Source organism: Diadema antillarum, unplaced genomic scaffold, assembly GCF_040938485.1.
Source record: "Diadema antillarum isolate AM-2024a unplaced genomic scaffold, OU_Dant_1.0 seq00000400_RagTag, whole genome shotgun sequence".
Classification (NCBI taxonomy): domain Eukaryota; kingdom Metazoa; phylum Echinodermata; class Echinoidea; order Diadematoida; family Diadematidae; genus Diadema; species Diadema antillarum.
The window spans coordinates 1,848,054-1,866,065 of record NW_027271391.1 but is presented as its reverse complement, the minus strand read 5'-3'; the positions used below and the strand labels follow the sequence as shown (position 1 = coordinate 1,866,065).

At 37.0% G+C, this 18,012-nt stretch overlaps 1 protein-coding gene across 2 annotated transcripts in view; it reads left to right on the top strand.

Moving 5' to 3' along the window:
- Positions 1–14,416, top strand: part of LOC139732132 (uncharacterized) — a 113,654-nt gene extending 99,238 nt beyond the window's left edge. For both annotated transcript variants that reach the window (XM_071643006.1, XM_071643005.1), the window contains exons 9-18: positions 336–533; positions 1,206–1,337; positions 2,097–2,191; positions 5,367–5,409; positions 6,966–7,051; positions 7,830–7,997; positions 9,084–9,300; positions 11,108–11,410; positions 12,631–12,740; positions 13,813–14,416. In XM_071643006.1, coding sequence (XP_071499107.1) covers positions 336–533; positions 1,206–1,337; positions 2,097–2,191; positions 5,367–5,409; positions 6,966–7,051; positions 7,830–7,997; positions 9,084–9,300; positions 11,108–11,410; positions 12,631–12,740; positions 13,813–14,019 — 1,559 coding nt within the window. In that variant the 3' untranslated portion in view covers positions 14,020–14,416. The remainder of the gene's footprint in view (positions 1–335; positions 534–1,205; positions 1,338–2,096; positions 2,192–5,366; positions 5,410–6,965; positions 7,052–7,829; positions 7,998–9,083; positions 9,301–11,107; positions 11,411–12,630; positions 12,741–13,812) is intronic.
- Positions 14,417–18,012: the final 3,596 nt, after the last annotated feature.

The following is an 18,012-nucleotide window of genomic DNA, read 5'->3' as shown; positions in this document are numbered from 1 at the left end:
ATTGATATTTCTACTAGTGGATCACAGCTCTGAAAGATTACTGTATTCAACAGTCAAGACTAGTGATCTTCTTAAAACACAAGTTTCATTTTGTTTTTCTTATAACATGAGGCTAGTCAATCATGTGTAGAAGACATCGATCCATGCAAAATTTCGCGTTAGTCCTGTGATCCCATAATCTAGAAAGCCTTATTAAAAAGGATTGATCAGGTAACTTTATATGTGTATATATATATATATATATATATATATATATGTCGCTATTGTCACATTTTATGGTCTTTAAGTCTTATTCCTGACCATGCTTATTGTCCATTTATTTTTGTCATCTACAGTTGACTCCTGCCTTGTAAGTCCCTCATGGATCACAGACCATCTCGTTGTCGCAAGGGGCAAATGCCTTGCCAATCACCGAGTCGACATCGAAACCAAATGCGAATTCGCCTGCGAAGAAGGGTACCACCTCTTAGGCAGTGACTCCTCAACTTGCGGGAGTGACGGAAGATTCTCGTCGCCCTTCCCAAAATGTGCAAGTAAGTTTGTTTGTTTGGTTTTGAGTTTTTTTACGTGTACAGAGTCAGGTTTCTAAGGTATTCAGATCCAGAGTGTTGCCGTAATGTTGACAGTACTTTGTCATTATTCGCTGTAGTTTTCACAAGTCTTCAAATTCAAATTCAAATTCAAATGATTTTATTTCCATATAAAGTAATACAAAGTGATATACATAACGCTTACATGAGTACAGAACATTTCAAGGAATTTCGAATCACATAAGCTTCAACAAAGCATCGATACAATCATAATAATAATATCATATACTTTATATTTCGATGAATAAACAAGAATAAAGTTAATAAGATTTTATTTTTACCTCTATATGGAAAAGAGGAATTCAAGAGAAATCTTATAGGAAATAAGACTGTCGAGACATTGGCAACTAGTCTTCACAAGCGTCGCGGGGAAAAAGGTCCACTTTGCCTCTCATATTTTGTTGAAGATGATAATAATAACAAGGGGGAGAAGGATGCCAATGGTAACAACTGTGATAACAACGAAACTGGTTAAGATTTTGCTAGTATGCTATAATAATCGTAATGAAAAAGGTTCCCTAAAAAGAAAATATATGAATAGCTTTGTTGATAAGATTTGAGAGTGTGTTATGCTCATTTTATTCACCTCCGGGGAAAAAATGCATTATCTTCCAGGCGCATCGACCCCCAACAGTCACGTGACTTCATGTGCCTCACTGAAACACGTGACCGACGTTACAACCACGGACAGCAACGCTGTGTCACACAGGACCGACAAGAATGACGGTGTTCATAGCAATCAACGAGGTTTGTGATTTCATCATGTATATTGAACATTTGAACATCAAAATTCGGTTCTTTACTCTGTCTTATTGCCTATGTTGGTGCCATGGTTTTGAAATAAGTACCGATATCATGTATAGACAAGATCGGATGATTGTATGTTTGTATAATCTTTTACACATAATCATTTTCAAACTTCTAACACTTAGCAAAAAAATCCGTGACCATTAACACAGTAAACGAATCAATAACTAATAGTCTAAGAGATTAGAATTGTGATCTGGCTTTGATTCCTGTACGGCAGTCATTGTGGGACAGCCAATTTTGATTTTTTTTTTTTTTTTTTTGGTTACCTTGATTGTTCATTATTCAATTCCTGGTGATCTGCACAAATTGTCCGTTTGAAAATTTTTACATCGATCCTGCCCCAAATGTGTTGAGATCTTGAACAGTAGCCATTCGTTGTATTATGTAATACTTCTTTGTATTATGTAATACTTAATAAACATGAAAAAAAAAGGTTTGTTTGTGATGTTACACATCAGTAAATGCAGCGGCTATGGTCTCTGGAGGAAAGTTGCCCTCTGCCAAGTAATTAATATAATTATATTTCTATAGATTAGGAATAACAAATGGTAAGGTAATGACAATAAAATCTGCATAAATAATGGTTTTGGATGGGGGGAGGCTGTAGTAGCATGATGGACTCGATGTTTTATACTGCACACATATGTTAACATGTGAATAAACAAATGTCTCGTTTCTGTCTTGCCTGCTTCTTAGGTAAATCATGGCTGCCATATTTGGCATTTCTATCCCTGGTCTTTCTCGTTATCCCGCTTGCAATATACATCAGAAAGAGGTCATGCGTGCCAACGGTAAGCACACTAAAGGGTAGTAACCCCCTCCCCCCCCCCCCCCCCTTTAGAAAACTTCTTTGTTTTATCGGGTTTCGCCTGCGGAGACATAAATTAGCATATTATTGACAAAAATAATTTTATTAGGCATTTAATAGCTGTCGAGAACAGTATCGATTGCCAAATACTGTTTCGGAGGTTTCTTGACTTAATGTCTCATTTGACAACTTATAATCATTCAACGCTCTAAACCTTATTTTGTTTCTCTTTGTAGAATGGAAATTTTATGTCTTCACGTGCCTATAGGTGTAAAAAGTTGTTCATAGTTCATAGTTTCATGTGCTGAACAGGGGGAAGAAAGAAAATAAAAGTGAAAATATTTCCTATGCGTAGCGGTCACATAAACAATTAGTTGGCTTTGGTGTTCATAAAGATTTTGATACATATAACATAACGTTGCAATTTAGAAACAACGTCAATCGACAAAGGAAAAATTGTCCAATGAGCCACTTCCGTGCGATCAAAATGAGTGTTGCACATATAGGATGAGAAAGGCTGGATGAAGGGTCTTAGCTTAGAACAATAAACATTTCCTGAATCCTGTGCTAACAGTTTCGTGACCAAAAAGAATCGGGAGAGAAATGCAAAGCTGATCAAACTTAGACTTTGCCCAGTACCGCATTAAAATGAAAATCCATTGAATGGTTATGTTTGTTTCATGTGTTGGTTTGGCTTCTTTGTGTTTTGAGGGAATAACGCCTGTCTACTCGAGAATTTCAGAAAAGCAAAGTTTGATTACAACTCAACCAAAGGAAACGCTCGCTTGTACTGTATAGTGACGATGGTGGGATTGTCTGAATTCCCCGTTCGTCTGACTGTCTGAAATCTAAAAAAAAAAAAAAAATCTAATAATAGAATTATAGAAAACATAACCAGTTTCATTCAAAGAAGTTATCATTGCTAGAGCAGAGCTTGGCTTGATTCATATGATAATTTTAAATTTTTCAATTATCTTAATGGAAGATAGTCAAATTGTGTGTGTTTTTTTTTAAAGAAAGCAACACTTTCTTTTACCGGGGTAGTCTTTTCTGCTAACTCGGAACTGCCAGGGGCCCTACAACATATACAAAATAACAAAAAAGATACTACTGCACATACTTGCAGACATAGTAAAAATATGAAATACAAATTCATAACTATATTAAAACGATATCAATAAAAAAACTTGCTAAGATAATTAAACGGTTGAACGTAAGCCATTTAAGTAGGAAAAAAATAGTCCGGGAGAGATAAAGTATACATTCACCTCCACACAAGTACCATTCCCCCCTCTCCCCATCCCCACCCCACCCCGTCCCCACACACATTGGTACCACTCACGCTTGCAAGTATTTCTATATGAACATCATTCAAAAATATATTTGGTAGTGCTTTTTCGATACATTTACTAATGAAGCGTTTCGAACGGAATCGGGTAAATTTTTCGAGATTTTAGATATAAGATAATGAAAAGATTTCTTAAAATATTCAGCTCCTAGAAGCTTGATGCTGAAAGAACAGCTTTTTGCTTATCGTTTAAAAAAAAAAAAAGATTTCGTATCAGGGTTCTACGGACATAACGCCTCCTTTGACCTCTTTGCACCTATTATTGTACCGATGCAGTAATAGTAATGTGCTTTCCGCAAGAAACTAGTTTCGAAACGTGTTACGAATACTCTAGACGATGTTAATGCACACGCATAGTCTTAAGTATCCAGTCAAATCATTATGGAAGAGATAGAGAAGGAGAGATATAAACGAGGATAATCAAAGGGGGAATAGAAAGGGGAATTCATAGATACATATTCCTTAGTTCACCTTTATATCAGCATCACGAATTTAGGACAGACAAAAGTCCGCGTAATAAAGACTCTTATCCAATGATTTTACGACTGTCTTCCAGCTTTTGTTTCCCCGGCTTTCAAGGAGAGCATTTTTTTTTTTTGGCAGTCTTAATCAAGGTCATGATTCAAAGGATGTAGAAGCAGTTCGGCATTCGATCATAACGCCACAAACTTGTTTACTTTCTTACGTAAGATAGCGGCAACACAAACTTCGGACTTTAAAACAGGAAGATTGATCTATAATTCACCACCTTTTTACGATCCTGAAGATATTTATGGTGCTCAAAAGTCGAAATTGCGTCTGGTTCCCTGTGCTGCTTTTATCCTTGTATTTGTTTCGTAAACGCAGCCTGACATCTTTAAGGGATGGTTTGGTTTTGGTTGAGATTGGGGATTCAGGTTTTAATTTTTGCGAGATAATTAGAAATCACTCATGAAATAATAAAAAGCATACAATTTTAAAAGGAATTCAAAGTTTATTAGAGGAAAATCGATCTTGAAAAAGCTAAGAAATCCCAAAACAAAGTAAAACAAAGTGGTCCTAATAAAAGGTAGGTTCCATCTTTTATTAGGGCATCTCTGTTTTTGAATGTCTCAGCCATTTCAAAACCAATTTTCACCAGGTGAATTTTGATTTACTCTTAGAATTGCCTTCTCTTTCATATTTCTGTGATATTTCTCTTTATTTAAAAAAGATGGAAACCTGAAGTCCCATCCCAACCAAAACTATACCATGCCTTTAAATCGTATAACAGGGGATTATCGAGTCAGATACAATGTTCTCATTCAAAAGTTCAATGGTTTCGTCGTTGTACAATCATGGTGAGCTGATGATATTTTCAGCAGCCAAGTACAGACAGAGTTTAGATAGCTTAGAATTAGGGCTGAGTTGTTGCTCTTATTATGCCTCAACACGACTCGGAGTGTGATTTTATAAGATATGACTAGGCACTTGCATACTGAAGGAAATTTGAATGTTCCTTCTTTTTTTTCGCATCGAATGAGAGATATTTCAAACACATCTGCCTAATTACGTCTTTGACAAAAAAATTCACTATGGGCATTTGATGGCTTACAAAATGGCATCAAGAGGGCTTTGCCCTTTATTTATCTATTTGTTTATCTGTTTGTTTAGTTATCTGTTTATTCATACATTTATTTATTGCTATTGACCTCCTTTCACAGCACGGCTCTGATGCTGTGGACAGCCTTCGAGCCCTGTAGAGTCTACTAACTATATAAGATCAGGTTGCTGATGGTGAAAGTGAACTGCACATTTTGTAATTACATTATTTTGTATCATTTGTTTAAAGGATTACCAACCGCTGGATAACTCCCAGGAATGTGCCTTATCAAGTGAGTATATTCTGTCTCAATCAATACGTCAGTTTGATAGCTAAGGATTATTATTTAACAATCTTGGCTGGATATGGTTTTTCTCCATTTTTTTTAACATTTCAATACAAAACACCATCATTGATAATTATTTTTAACATTAATTACAACAGAATATACAATGTAACAGAACCTACAAATTTATCATGAACGATGACAAATCGACGTCAAGTAAAAGGAATATTCAGGAAGGGAAACTGCATCAGACCGCACATCGCAAGCCTACTCATGAAATTATGATGGCCTGAGAATATGGTAATGAAAAGAGGGGAAAAGAAAAAAAAGTTGGAAAATATTGTGCCAGGAATTTTGCAAGGTTCATCGTGCTGTGTGTGAATGTGCATAGACCTCAAAACAATACGTTATTATAGAAAACAAAATGTATTATGATTTTTGCTAAATCTGATTTTTTAAAAATCATTCATGATTGATATTTACCAAACACAATTCAGCCGTGATAAACAAGATTAAATGGCTGTACTACCCAAATGTTATCTTTATACTGGATGTTATATTCATATATGTGTGTATGTGTGTATATGTGTGCGTGTGTGATGTATGTATTTGGAAGTGCCTAAAATGGTATATTGGAGGGATTTCAATCAAATTACATGTACATGATTATTTGTTCCGGCTGTCCAGCTTACAACACTTTTATTCAAATATTATATATATATATATATATATATGCTTCTTTTTATTGGTTCTTGAATTATATCTACATCAAAGCAAAAAAGTAAATAAAATTTGCTATTAAAAACAAAAATGCGTGCTTTTCCACTAGATTGTAATGAAAAATAATTCCTGACCAAAACATAGCAAATTTTACCTTCTGTCTTAGTCCAATTCCATATTTTTCAAGCACATCCAAAAGTACACATATTTTTTTTTTTTTTTTTTTTTTGGTATCGTTGTAAATTTTCTTCTAATTTGCCGATGAATGGCAAAGTCCTGTAGGCACAGATACCGCGCCCTCTGAGCCTACTTTGGAATAGTCATGAAGCGTCATGACCACCGCAACCCTTTAAACAAAAAACAGAGGGAACTCAAATACTTCCCCTGTAGGAAAAAAAAAAGTGTTGTAGGAAAAGAATGGTATAGCAAAACGTATGCCTTTTCATCATAATACATATTGCCTTTTAAGAGGTGTGACATAACACTTAGCAGCCCAGCCATGCCAGCGGGAGTTATATTTCCCCGAAACTCGCAGCGCTGATGGAAATTATTATCTCTAAAGGAAAATGTGACTCCTAAAAGACTGAAGATTTTATGTTACAACGGTTGCGTGTATCAACTTTCCAATTTATTAAACACGTTGCACTGTCCATTATCAATCGTTTGAAAATGCCTTTCGGATCGCGTTTTTTGAATTGTTGTGTTTATCAACTCCGTTGTGAGTCAATGGGGGTGCATGAACGTGCTCAGTTCGTATAATCCTGTATAATGGTGTATAATGCCATGTATAAGGCAGGGTGATAAAATCTTGTACATAACTTGTGTATGATCTTCGTATAAAGATATCTCTCCAGACGTTGACGGATACTACAAGCATGAGCACGTGACTCCCGCCACGCCCACTAGGGAGCAGCTCGATCCTAGCGAGGTGACTGAAGAAGTCCTGGATCATCAGTGTGATCACAATTTGCGAGTTCATGTGTGTGTGTGTGTGTGTGTGTGTGTTTGTTTGTTTGTTTGTTTGTGACATCGGTCTATCGTACAGAAAAGCCAACACGTGATTGAAAAAATAGATAAATTGTTCGAAACAGCGCGACATTGATCGCTTCAGAATCATAAGTATATAATCTAAACGTTTATCATATATGTATATATTAAGAACTCGGCACAAAAGTAGAGAAACTATATTGTGATCGTATATGCTTTAAAATGAGAACAATGTAGGTAATATTGAGTAGCGTTTAAAAAGTGAAATAATTGTTACTAAATTTAGTTACATGCTCGATATAATTTGTTGAATCGCGTGAGTACATGATGCAAATTATAAATGTGGAAGGTTTAAAAGAAAATGTTGCAAAATGAGGGATATTTTGGCTTTGTTAGGACAAATTTTGATTTGAATTCAATTTCATAACAATAATTTTGACACGTAAACAGGAACTTTCGAAAGATATCTGGTATATTGCAAGCGCTGAATGTATCTTTTCTATTCGTTATTTATTGAGTGTAAACAGGAGGGGGGAGCTATCAAACATTCAAAGTCATGTGAAGACAGTCCTACAAAGAGGACTTTTTTTCTTTCTACTGTTAATGATTAGATAATGTGGGGACTCCACAGATGCAGTCAATATTAACTGATATCTATTTCACTAATTATATGCATATATATAATATAACAAGTTATTTATTTGGATTTTTTCTTGAAGTGCTACTGCATGAGCCTGAGAAACAAAGGAATAGTCTTCGTTCTCAACAACAACGACTACGTGGACAGAGGGGTCAGGAAAGGGTCAGAAATCGACGTCATCAATGTAACCCACGTGTTCAACGAGATCGGCTACACTCCTGTTGTCAAACAAAATTTGACCGCACAGGTTAGTTTGTGTAGCTCCATGGTGTCATGTTTATTGTGAGAAAGTATAGAAGGAGGTTAACTTGTTCAAGATGCATGTTGTAACCACACGTCACCTGTTCTGATTAATCTGTTTGTTTGTTTGTTGATTGGTTGGTTGGTTGGTTTTTGTTTCAATGTTGGTGCTGTTTGGTCTTATCTAATTTTTCCCTTTTTTTTTCTTGCTCTTATCATATTCAAATGACTGTATTATATAAATATTTTTGTCCCTAAATTGGACTGGTGCTGGGGTTTCATTTTAAGGGTTTTATAAGGAATTTTCTGACAGTTTCCATGTTAATCAATCATCATTATCACATATCTCAATTTTCATTGCATTCGATTCCTTTCAGTTCTCAGCATGTATGAATTACAGGAAATATCATCAGCGCGTGGTCCTTTACTTCAATTTTTATGTGAGCTTTAGAGTATGGCTACACGTTGCAATATTTCTCTTTTTTATTTTCAAACATCAATGACAACAAAGATGTATATTTTGTTATCATTCTTGATTTTGCATTTTCTTTTTGTTGAGCTGTAAATTGAGCTTGTTATCTGATTGAGTAATTTGCTTTTAAATATCTTTTTTATTACAAGGGAACTTACTGTTGCTGCCAACCGAAAGTGCCGGAAAGAAAGTCTGGCTTTGTATTCGCTGGTTTGCTAGAAAACATTGAGATGAAGAATGCTTTGCAATCATGACGAAGTACTTTTTCTATTGTCAAATTTGTCCTTTCTACCCTTATCTCTGCTTTTAGGTTTGTTCCAAGCACATTTTGTATCAACAGTTAATTTCCCCATATGCAATGCAATTACAATGCCACGCCACTCACAAGAAGTTCTTATGATTTGTCATAAAATAATTTTGCAATCGTTTACAAGATATAAATCTGGAGATTATGATAGATTTAATTATGATAGATGTTTAAAAAAGATTAGTAAATAAGTAATAAGGAAACTTGATTGACATTCATTAGTGAGTTACAGAAAAGCATCGATGCTTGTGGTTCTTTCACGCATCAGCCAATGTGTTATAGTCACGATTTGTATTTGGTTTTTTTATACAAAGGAGATACGAGGAGCTCTGGCTGAGGTCAAGAGAACCATCCGGAAGATTCACACATCAGTGGTACTGGTCTTCATGAGTCATGGGGTACAGGAAGGGATCTACGGCAGCGACGGTGTCGTCATCTCTGTGGAAGATATCAAAGAGATGTTCTCAGGAAAGAACTGCCCCTCTCTGATCGGGAAACCCAAGATATTCTTCTTCCAAGCATGCAGAGGAAGTAAGAAATATTACCACCTTTACCTGTCCCAAACGCGATATCGGGTAACATCTGCCGCCGCATGAACTGGCGTCTCTCAGAGCAGATTTGCAAATGCGAACCTTTCCACGAGGTGACACTGTTAATCGGCGTTCGCATCTCGTCAAATTTAGATTTAGTTAGTTGACTCCGCTGGGCCTATACTATACACTAAAGAGCATTATGAACGCGGCGGGGGGGGGGGGGGTATGGGGGAGGGGCGCTGTAGCATCTAATGGATATTAAAGACTTCCGACTCCCAATCGTAGGACACGAGTTCGATTGCCGCCAAGTGCTTACCCCCTTGGACAAGATGTTTTTACCCACCATGTCCCTCTCGACCCAGGTGTAAAAATGGGTACCTGGCAACGCCAGGGTAATAATATGGCAGGGCCCTTACCCTGGGTATAAAATGAGACCTTATCATTATCATATTATTGTTATATTTGTTATCAGCTCTAAAGCTAAAATTATGTGGATGACGGTGCTATAACATTCAAAGCGGGAATCAATATCAATCAAACTCATGATGAACGTGCTTGACATTTTGAAATGGATCCTAATCCATTTTAACTGTTTTTGCTCAGCTTTTCAAGCAATAATTCTTTGTGAATGTCTTACAAGTTTGGACACTCACCTCCAGAAAATTGTGCATTTAGCAAAAGTTCAGGTAGTCGCTTTAAACGCTCAATTTTGTGAATAAATGCAAATTACCATGCTTGAGCAGAAAATACACACATTTCATTCCAGATAGAGACAGGTTGCAATGGAGATGGGGAAAGTGGAGGTAAGAAGAGCAGAGACCGACTACCCCCTTTCACTGCTTCGAGGAATGCTAGCTGTAGTTTACGTTAAGATGGGGATTCAGGCTTTAACTTTTTTGCGAAATAACTAGAAACCATTTTCACTCTGTATAAGATCTTAAACACCACACAATTTCCAAGAGCAATAAAAGTTTATTCGATGAAAATCGATCTGCAGTGGCTAAGGTACAAAAAAAATAATAAAAGATATTGATCCTATTAAAAGGTTGGCACACATGTTTATGGAATTTGATTTTGTTTGTATGTTCTCAGACAGCTCAGAGATTGAATCAATGCAAGCCGAATAGTTGTTTACCAGCGTGTTCTCTTGAATCCTTTGACACAAAGACTCCGATGAAATTAACGTATTTTTTCCAGTATTCGAACATTTTTTCAACATTTTATTTAGATAACGAAACATTTGGACTAATTTAATCAACGTAGATGGGTAGCAACTGTTATGCGGCTACAATCAAAGAACATTTTCCAAATCCCTCTTTGTTAAGAATGATGTGCCTCTAAAGTTAAGGAGCCGTCAGTTCTTATCTATACTTTCCTCTAAAGTCTGTTTCAGAACATTCTTGTTCCACAGAACAAAAAAAAAAGTAGACAATAAAAAAAATCATGGCCATCCAATATCACATCTGTATTATAATCAATAAACCACTTTTATCCAGCACCAATTTCGACTGACTTTGATTTCATCATGGCCTACTTTGTGTCATTTTTCTACCCCCCCCCCAAAAAAAAAAAAAATAAATAAATAAATAAAATTAAAAAAATAAAAAAAAATAAAAAAATAAAAAGTCTAGTTGGAATTTCAAAAGGTAGCTTGTTTTCACGTAATTGATCAGCATAGACCTATATTTGTGTGAACCTCGTTATCATGCAAGGAACACAGAGAGCACAATGTGGGTTGTTGTGGGGTTTTTTTCAATCATTCACTGCGTTACAAACAAAAAAATGTTCCTACCCTAATACAATAGACAAACTAACAACGAGCGCCACCGACGACCGGCCCCTGTCAGTCGTATCAACGTCACATGACGTGGAGAACGCCGCGGGCATCCTCAACGCACTGGTGAAGGAAACGGAAGGCATCGATCCAGCAAGAGACAGTGAACTACGAACCCTGAGTACCGGAAGTACGGCAACGGATCGCTTGGCAGCACGGGGTGAACTACAAACCCTGAGTACCGGAAGTGCTGCAACGGATCGCTTGCCAGCACTCGAAACAGATGGTGTTCCAGACAATGCAGACATGTACATCGCCCATGCAACCTCAGAAGGTAAACTAACCATAGCTGGACCCCCACCCCCCCCCCCCCCCCCCCAAAAAAAAAAAAAGAATAAATGAATAAATAAATAGAATAAAATAAACAAAGAAGAACCTTTTACTTTAGAAATCGGCTTTCAACGAATGAAATATTTAACAATCTCTATAAATACAGATGGAAATCCATCCGTCAGAATCTGACGTAAGAAATACAAGAAATTCATAAACCTTTGACGAAAGGGTAAAACGTTGAAATGTAATGCAGTAATAGTCACCGTTGTCACTGTGATTGCACGAAGTGGCATGGAGAGCTGCCATACATGCCTATAAGTATGCAAAATCTAGTCCGCTTGATATTTATAAACACATTTTACCATCATATGCTGGACATGAACGTAAAGAATTGCCATTGAACTGTGTAGTATAGTATTGGTGCATTTAATACTACATGTTGCATGTTCTCATTGGTCAGAGCACCCCTAGCTGTCGTGCTTCGACCAATCAGAGACAGAAATAGAGAAATTGGATGTAGCGCCTTTTGGTTGAAATAAAAAATGGATTTAGCGCCTTTTGGTTGAAAGCATGAATTTCATGTTTGATTTTTTCATATTTCCTGAAACAATTTTGATTAAATTTTAGTGCCTTAAATGCACATGACAAAGATCTGTTCGAATCATGCGAAAGATACAGTTCGATAAAAATTGGAATTAGCGCCTTTTGGAAGCTAGCTCTTCAAATATTTTTACTCAATGACTAATACCTACACAGCTTTATCAGTTGTTTAATTTGTGCAATAGATGCCATATTGTTCATCGTTTTTCCCAATTTCCTTTTTAGTTCATCTAGAAACCGTTGTAGTATTTACATGTCTTTGAAATTGTTCTAAGCGTTATATGTTTGATTTTTTATTGTATTTAAATGTATATTATATACATTTTTTTTCTTTTTTCTTTGTTTGCTAGTAACTGTTATTCTGCAATGTTTTATGTGTTGTATTTCAAAGGGCCCCGATGAAAACCAGCCAATGCTGACTCGGGCCACCCTTTTTAAAGATGTGAAATAAATAAATAAACGGTTAACGATGAAATGAAGATTTAAATGAAACTTTAATGAACTGAAAGTGCTACTATAGAAGTGTAACTGAAAACGGAAAAAAAAAGTATTTAGTGAAGCAGAAGTAACAATAATAGCTTTTGATTTCCTCCCTGCTATTCCCCTGTTCTATTATGAAAGGCTACTTTGCGATCAGAGACCGAGTGAATGGTTCGTGGTTCATCCAGGCTTTGTGTGAAGAACTCATAACGGGAGCCCATCTCTATGATCTCGACACAATAATGACCAAGGTAAGGGGGTCACTTTGTTGTTCAAATTCATGAATTTCTTCCGTCGAGATGTTTTCATTGCAACTGATTGACAAATTGCCCTACATCGACGTAAATAATCCTGCTCGAGTATGTACGCCCATGATTTTTTTATCATGGCTACTACTAAAACACTGATCAATTCAGTGCTTATTTACGTCGATGTAGGGCAATTTGTCAATCAGTTGCAACTTTGTTGTTGTTGTTGTTGTTGTTCAGAATTAGTCTCTTTAGCATTCAATTCTGTAGGTATTAACATTTCCGTATACTGCACTGAATTGGAAGTTAACTGCATTATTTTCTGGAGAATGAGAAATAAAGGGCGCCGCTCACGTTACCAGAGAGAATTGTTTGCATCTATTCAGTACTGTATGTGGTATGGCACCAAAAGGGGGTTATCACAACACCTATATACTGCGATAGCCTCAGAGATTAATAAAGTAGATTAATCAAATTGCAAAACCAAATCAAAAACCACAGCAAAGGAAAAAAAAGGCAGCCCTTCAGCAAAAGGCAAAAGCAAAAATACTACTAATGACAATTATGCAATTCTGTGTACATTTAACAAAATCATTTCCCTAGCTCTAAAAACCAGAGCTGTGTGACCAGGATATCGAATAATTGATGCTCCTGTCTATTATGGCAGAAGCAAGGGCGCTCATGGTTAACAATTTTGCAAAACAATCAGGAAAATGTGTCTCAACGAAGACTTGCAGTGTAATAAATATGACTCGTTACCAGCTTACCCTGATGAAATCTCAGATGTTACAGCTCAGAATATTCATACCAGTTCGGTCAACTGTGAAAGTCCAAACATATTTGGAAATCAGAGGTTTCCGATCCTTACAATGCATAGTTTAATTTAAAGTATCAAAACCGTGTCATCCTACCTATCCATATCTCCAAGGTGGTTTGAATAATCCTGATTCTCTTATATTCTGTACTTTGTCGCTTTTCAATGGATCGGCAAAATTGGAAGACAATTTGGCTTGACTGTTTATCATCTAAATTCTACTATCTTAGAGAAATTTATATCGCCTTGTATTTCTTATAGGTGGCCAAGCGTGTAAAGAAGTTAAAGGGAGAGATCGAATACAAAGGGTATAAGCACGTAACCTATCAAACACCACAGGCAATCAAGCAAGGGATCGAGAAAAAAATATACTTCTTGCCAAAGTACCCGCCCTTACGGAGACACATGCCGGCTGAAAGGAATAACAACGCTCCAAGAAGACAGACAAGTCAAACAAGATTGATATAGAGTCTGAAAGAGCTGAGAAGCCTGATGACCAGTTTTATCATGGCAACCCTCTATTGTACATATAAAGGAGAATGAAACTCGCATATATATGTGATAAGGGAATGTAGCACTATTAGTAGAACACGTCAACACGGTTTGGGAAAATAATGCCAATTCTTTGAAGGGTTAAGAATTGTTAATTCTCTGTGCCGCCATCGTTTGATGAGAAGCCTACAATATTTTGTGACGTCGGGCGCGGACAACAATAAAATAGAGATATCAAGAAAATCCAAAATATTTTTACCTTTCTAGCATTATGAAAGAGTACTTGACTCAGGGGGAAGATATTTGCTTTAGCATATCATTATGGCATTAACAAGTGGAGGGAATGTGTATCTTCGCCAAAATTAATTTTGTGGAATTTTTATTCAAACATCGCTCACCGCCGGCGCCATGTTTTCGGGGGGGGGGGGGGGAGGGGGCACTTCCGGGATTCTATAGCTGACAAGCGAAAAAAAAAGTGGGGTCGAGTTCCTCCCCCCCCCCCCCCTCTCCCCCCGCCCTGTGACTCTGATTTGTTCTTATATTGCTGTAATTCCCTCAATCCACATATCATATCTTATTTATTCCCGTTTGAAAGAGGAATTCCACTCCAGTTGTAAGTCCATCTGACAATGTCTGATAAGAAAGAGTAAAACCTTACGCGTACAATAGGGAAAATTTGAGCAAAATCGGATAAAGAATAGGAAAGTTATGAAATTGTGAAGTGTCGCTCATTTCTGCAGAGCAGTTCTTGTGCAGTTGATACAAATATGTAATTGAGTGAGCCGATGCTGTCATTACCTCAGAATTCTCCATTGATCGTGAACAAAAAACAAAATAAATGACTAAAATGCAATAAAAATATTCTGTTATTAAAGAGTAAAACATATTATTCCTGGTTGATTAACTTCAAAATACTGATCAGTTATAGATATATTGGGATTTGAGACTCGGATGTAATTGCGTTTGAATGAACACAAAAATGAAAATGTCTAAAATTGTATGTACAACCTACGTGGCAAGTTGTGAGGGGAGGACATCGTCATCATGTCACTATTTGCATATTCATATTGACAGTTCGAGAATTGTATCCTGAAAAATTAGCGAAACCATAAAATGTCATAACTTCCTTATGTTTCATCCCATTTTGATCAAATTTCCACTGTTTCGCTAAAATGAAAAAAAAAAATTACTCCTTCTTTTCAGACTAATTTTTAGCTGCACTGGAATTCCTCTTTCAGACATTGTGGTGGTGTGTACTTGATCGTGCTTTCCGCATGACTGTGATCGTAGGGTCTCGTATGTGTTTCTATTGTCCGTCAATAACCGACGATATTTTGCGTTAACTGAAAAAGAAAAATGAAACAAAACTTTACTGGAACAGCTTTTTTCCTCGAATTATTTTTGTTCAAAGAGTAATTCTTTCTTCATGTGTTTCACTTGATGGCGAGCAGTGTATTTGAATTTTATAAAAAGCAACAAATGAGATGCAAGAAGTCTCAAAAGAATAATAGCACTCGAATACGGTATTGACCGATTCTGTGACGCGCTATGTGTATTTTTGGCATGCGCGCAGCCATACTGGGTGTATCATCCGACCCCCCCTCCACACTCCCCCCACCCCTCTCCCTACATTAGCACGCGCGCAGAATGAAAAACTGCTTTAGCCAATGGGCGTCTCGTACTGAGTGCGCGAATGCTTGCTAGTGCGCGAACCTTTGTTACAAGTGCGTGATAAACATGTTGCCCCGGGGTGGGGGAGAGCAGGGGGGGTCGGCTGATACACACCATGGCTGCGCCCTGTGCCGTAAAATGTCTGCTGCCCTCAACGAACCCGAATCGGTCAATACTGATTTGAATTGGTGTTCCACGAATTTCATTAAAATTATCACATTGACTGGTAAAGGCTCGGTCACAAATGCCTTTACGAACTGCTACGAACGCCGTACGAACAATTTTAAGGCAATTTCGTAAGATCTTCTTAAGAAGGCCGTACGAAATTAGCGTTCGTAGACCGTTCGTAGACGGTTCGAAAGTTCGTAGGCGGCTGTACGAACGTCGTACCGACATCGTAAAAACTACGCAAGATTTTGTAGGGTCGAGAGACAATTCTAGAAGACTTAAATTCTTACGATGATTGTAAGAACGCCTTAAGTCGTTCATAAAGAACTCTTACGTCTTTCGTAAGAATACTTTACGAACGGAGATTCGTACTGCGTTCTTTCGAACAGCTCTCTGAGTTTGTAAGGAGTTCACAAGGGACTCGTAAGGCGTAGGTACACAATTTTGTGCAACTGTTAAGTTTTAGGGGGTATAAAGCCAAACGCGGTAAGTTCAAATCGTCCCTCTGTTCTATGTTAAATATGGGATCAAAAGGGAAGGCGATCAAAGGGAAGAGGAGGAAGGGGAAGAAAAGAAAGGAGGGAGATGAGGAGGAAGAAGCGAGAGGGGGAGAGTTTGAACAACAACCTCCTCCTCCTCTACTTGTAGATGCAGCTGCAGTTGTAGTCTCATTGGCACTACTGCCATCTTGAAGTATAAAACTTTCAACTATTACAGAAATTTCGACAGGACACTGCAGCGTCTTTTTAACAACCCGACAAAATATTTCTTTTTTAAATCGTAAAATATTCTTACGAATGACTTGAGAGTGCCGTGAGTTGCACGTACGACCATCTTACGACAAAAAAAAAAAAACCCGTAAGATGGCCGTAAGTCTGACAAAAGAATAACTCAGTGCATTCTTACGAAAAATGTACGAATTCTAGCGTCATTGTATAACTGAAAATCATTCTTCTCTAAAAGGTCTTAAGTTGTTCTTGCGAATTAAATAGCGTTCGTACGAAATTCGTAAGAAGGCCGTAAGAATCTGTGTCCCATCTACGAATCTCTACGAACTCCAGAATTCGTACGAACAGTGACATTCGTACGAATGCATCGTTCATCCGAACCTTTGTGACCGTAGCTTAAGAGGCTGGTTAGCGCACATAGTTGGTAGGATTTGCATGAATGTACTGCACTGAGTTCCTCTCCGTTTTCCTCTTGCCATTATTGCTAATCCATGTTAGTGTATACCTGTAAATGAGATTAAGATATGATAAAGTAATTTAATCTCTTTAATTATGAGCTGAATTCACAAAGTATTGCACATTATATGTATACGTACTTTTCTACTGGCTGTACAGTAGGCGTAAGTATAAGAGTTTTAAGGAGGAAAATGTGTACACAACACTGTACAGTACATTGTGATCCTTTTTCTATGTGTGAATATGTGAATATAGTGGGGATATGGATATTGCAGCATCGTTATCGAAACTAGTGATTATACGATAGAGATATTCAAGTAGTTTCGTGACATGGAAATGCTGATGATCAGTGTGAATTTAATGATCACGACGACCTATAAATCACTCGGTGTGTAGAAAAAGTTCACATATCGATGTAGAATGGTGATGGTACTCCATCTTTAGATATAATTATGACTCATGGATTTTTAACAATCTAGAGTTACCTTATTTCACAAGGCACTCTACCTTTACGCTTGAAAATAATAAGCTGTATAGCATAGGCAGTGTGAAATTATGTAAAATGATTGTTGACTTACTATGACCATACTTCAATCATGTGATATGTGAAAGTCAACTTAAAGGACAAGTTCACCTTTATAAACATAAGGATTGAGAGAATGTAGCAATATTAGTAGAACACATCATTGAAAGTTTGAGGAAAATCAGACAATCCGTTCAAAAGTTATGAATTTTTAAAATTTTTGTGCAGCAACCGCTGGATGAGAAGACTACTGCAGTGTATGAATAACTTGCGTACAACAATATAAGGAAAATATAAAGAGAATTTCACAAAATTCCATCTTTTGAAAAAAGTACGCATTCCCCTGACTCGTTACCGACAAATGTTATGGGCAATATCATTCCCCCTACCTTTAGAAAGAGGCAAGTCAAGAGCTCTTTTATT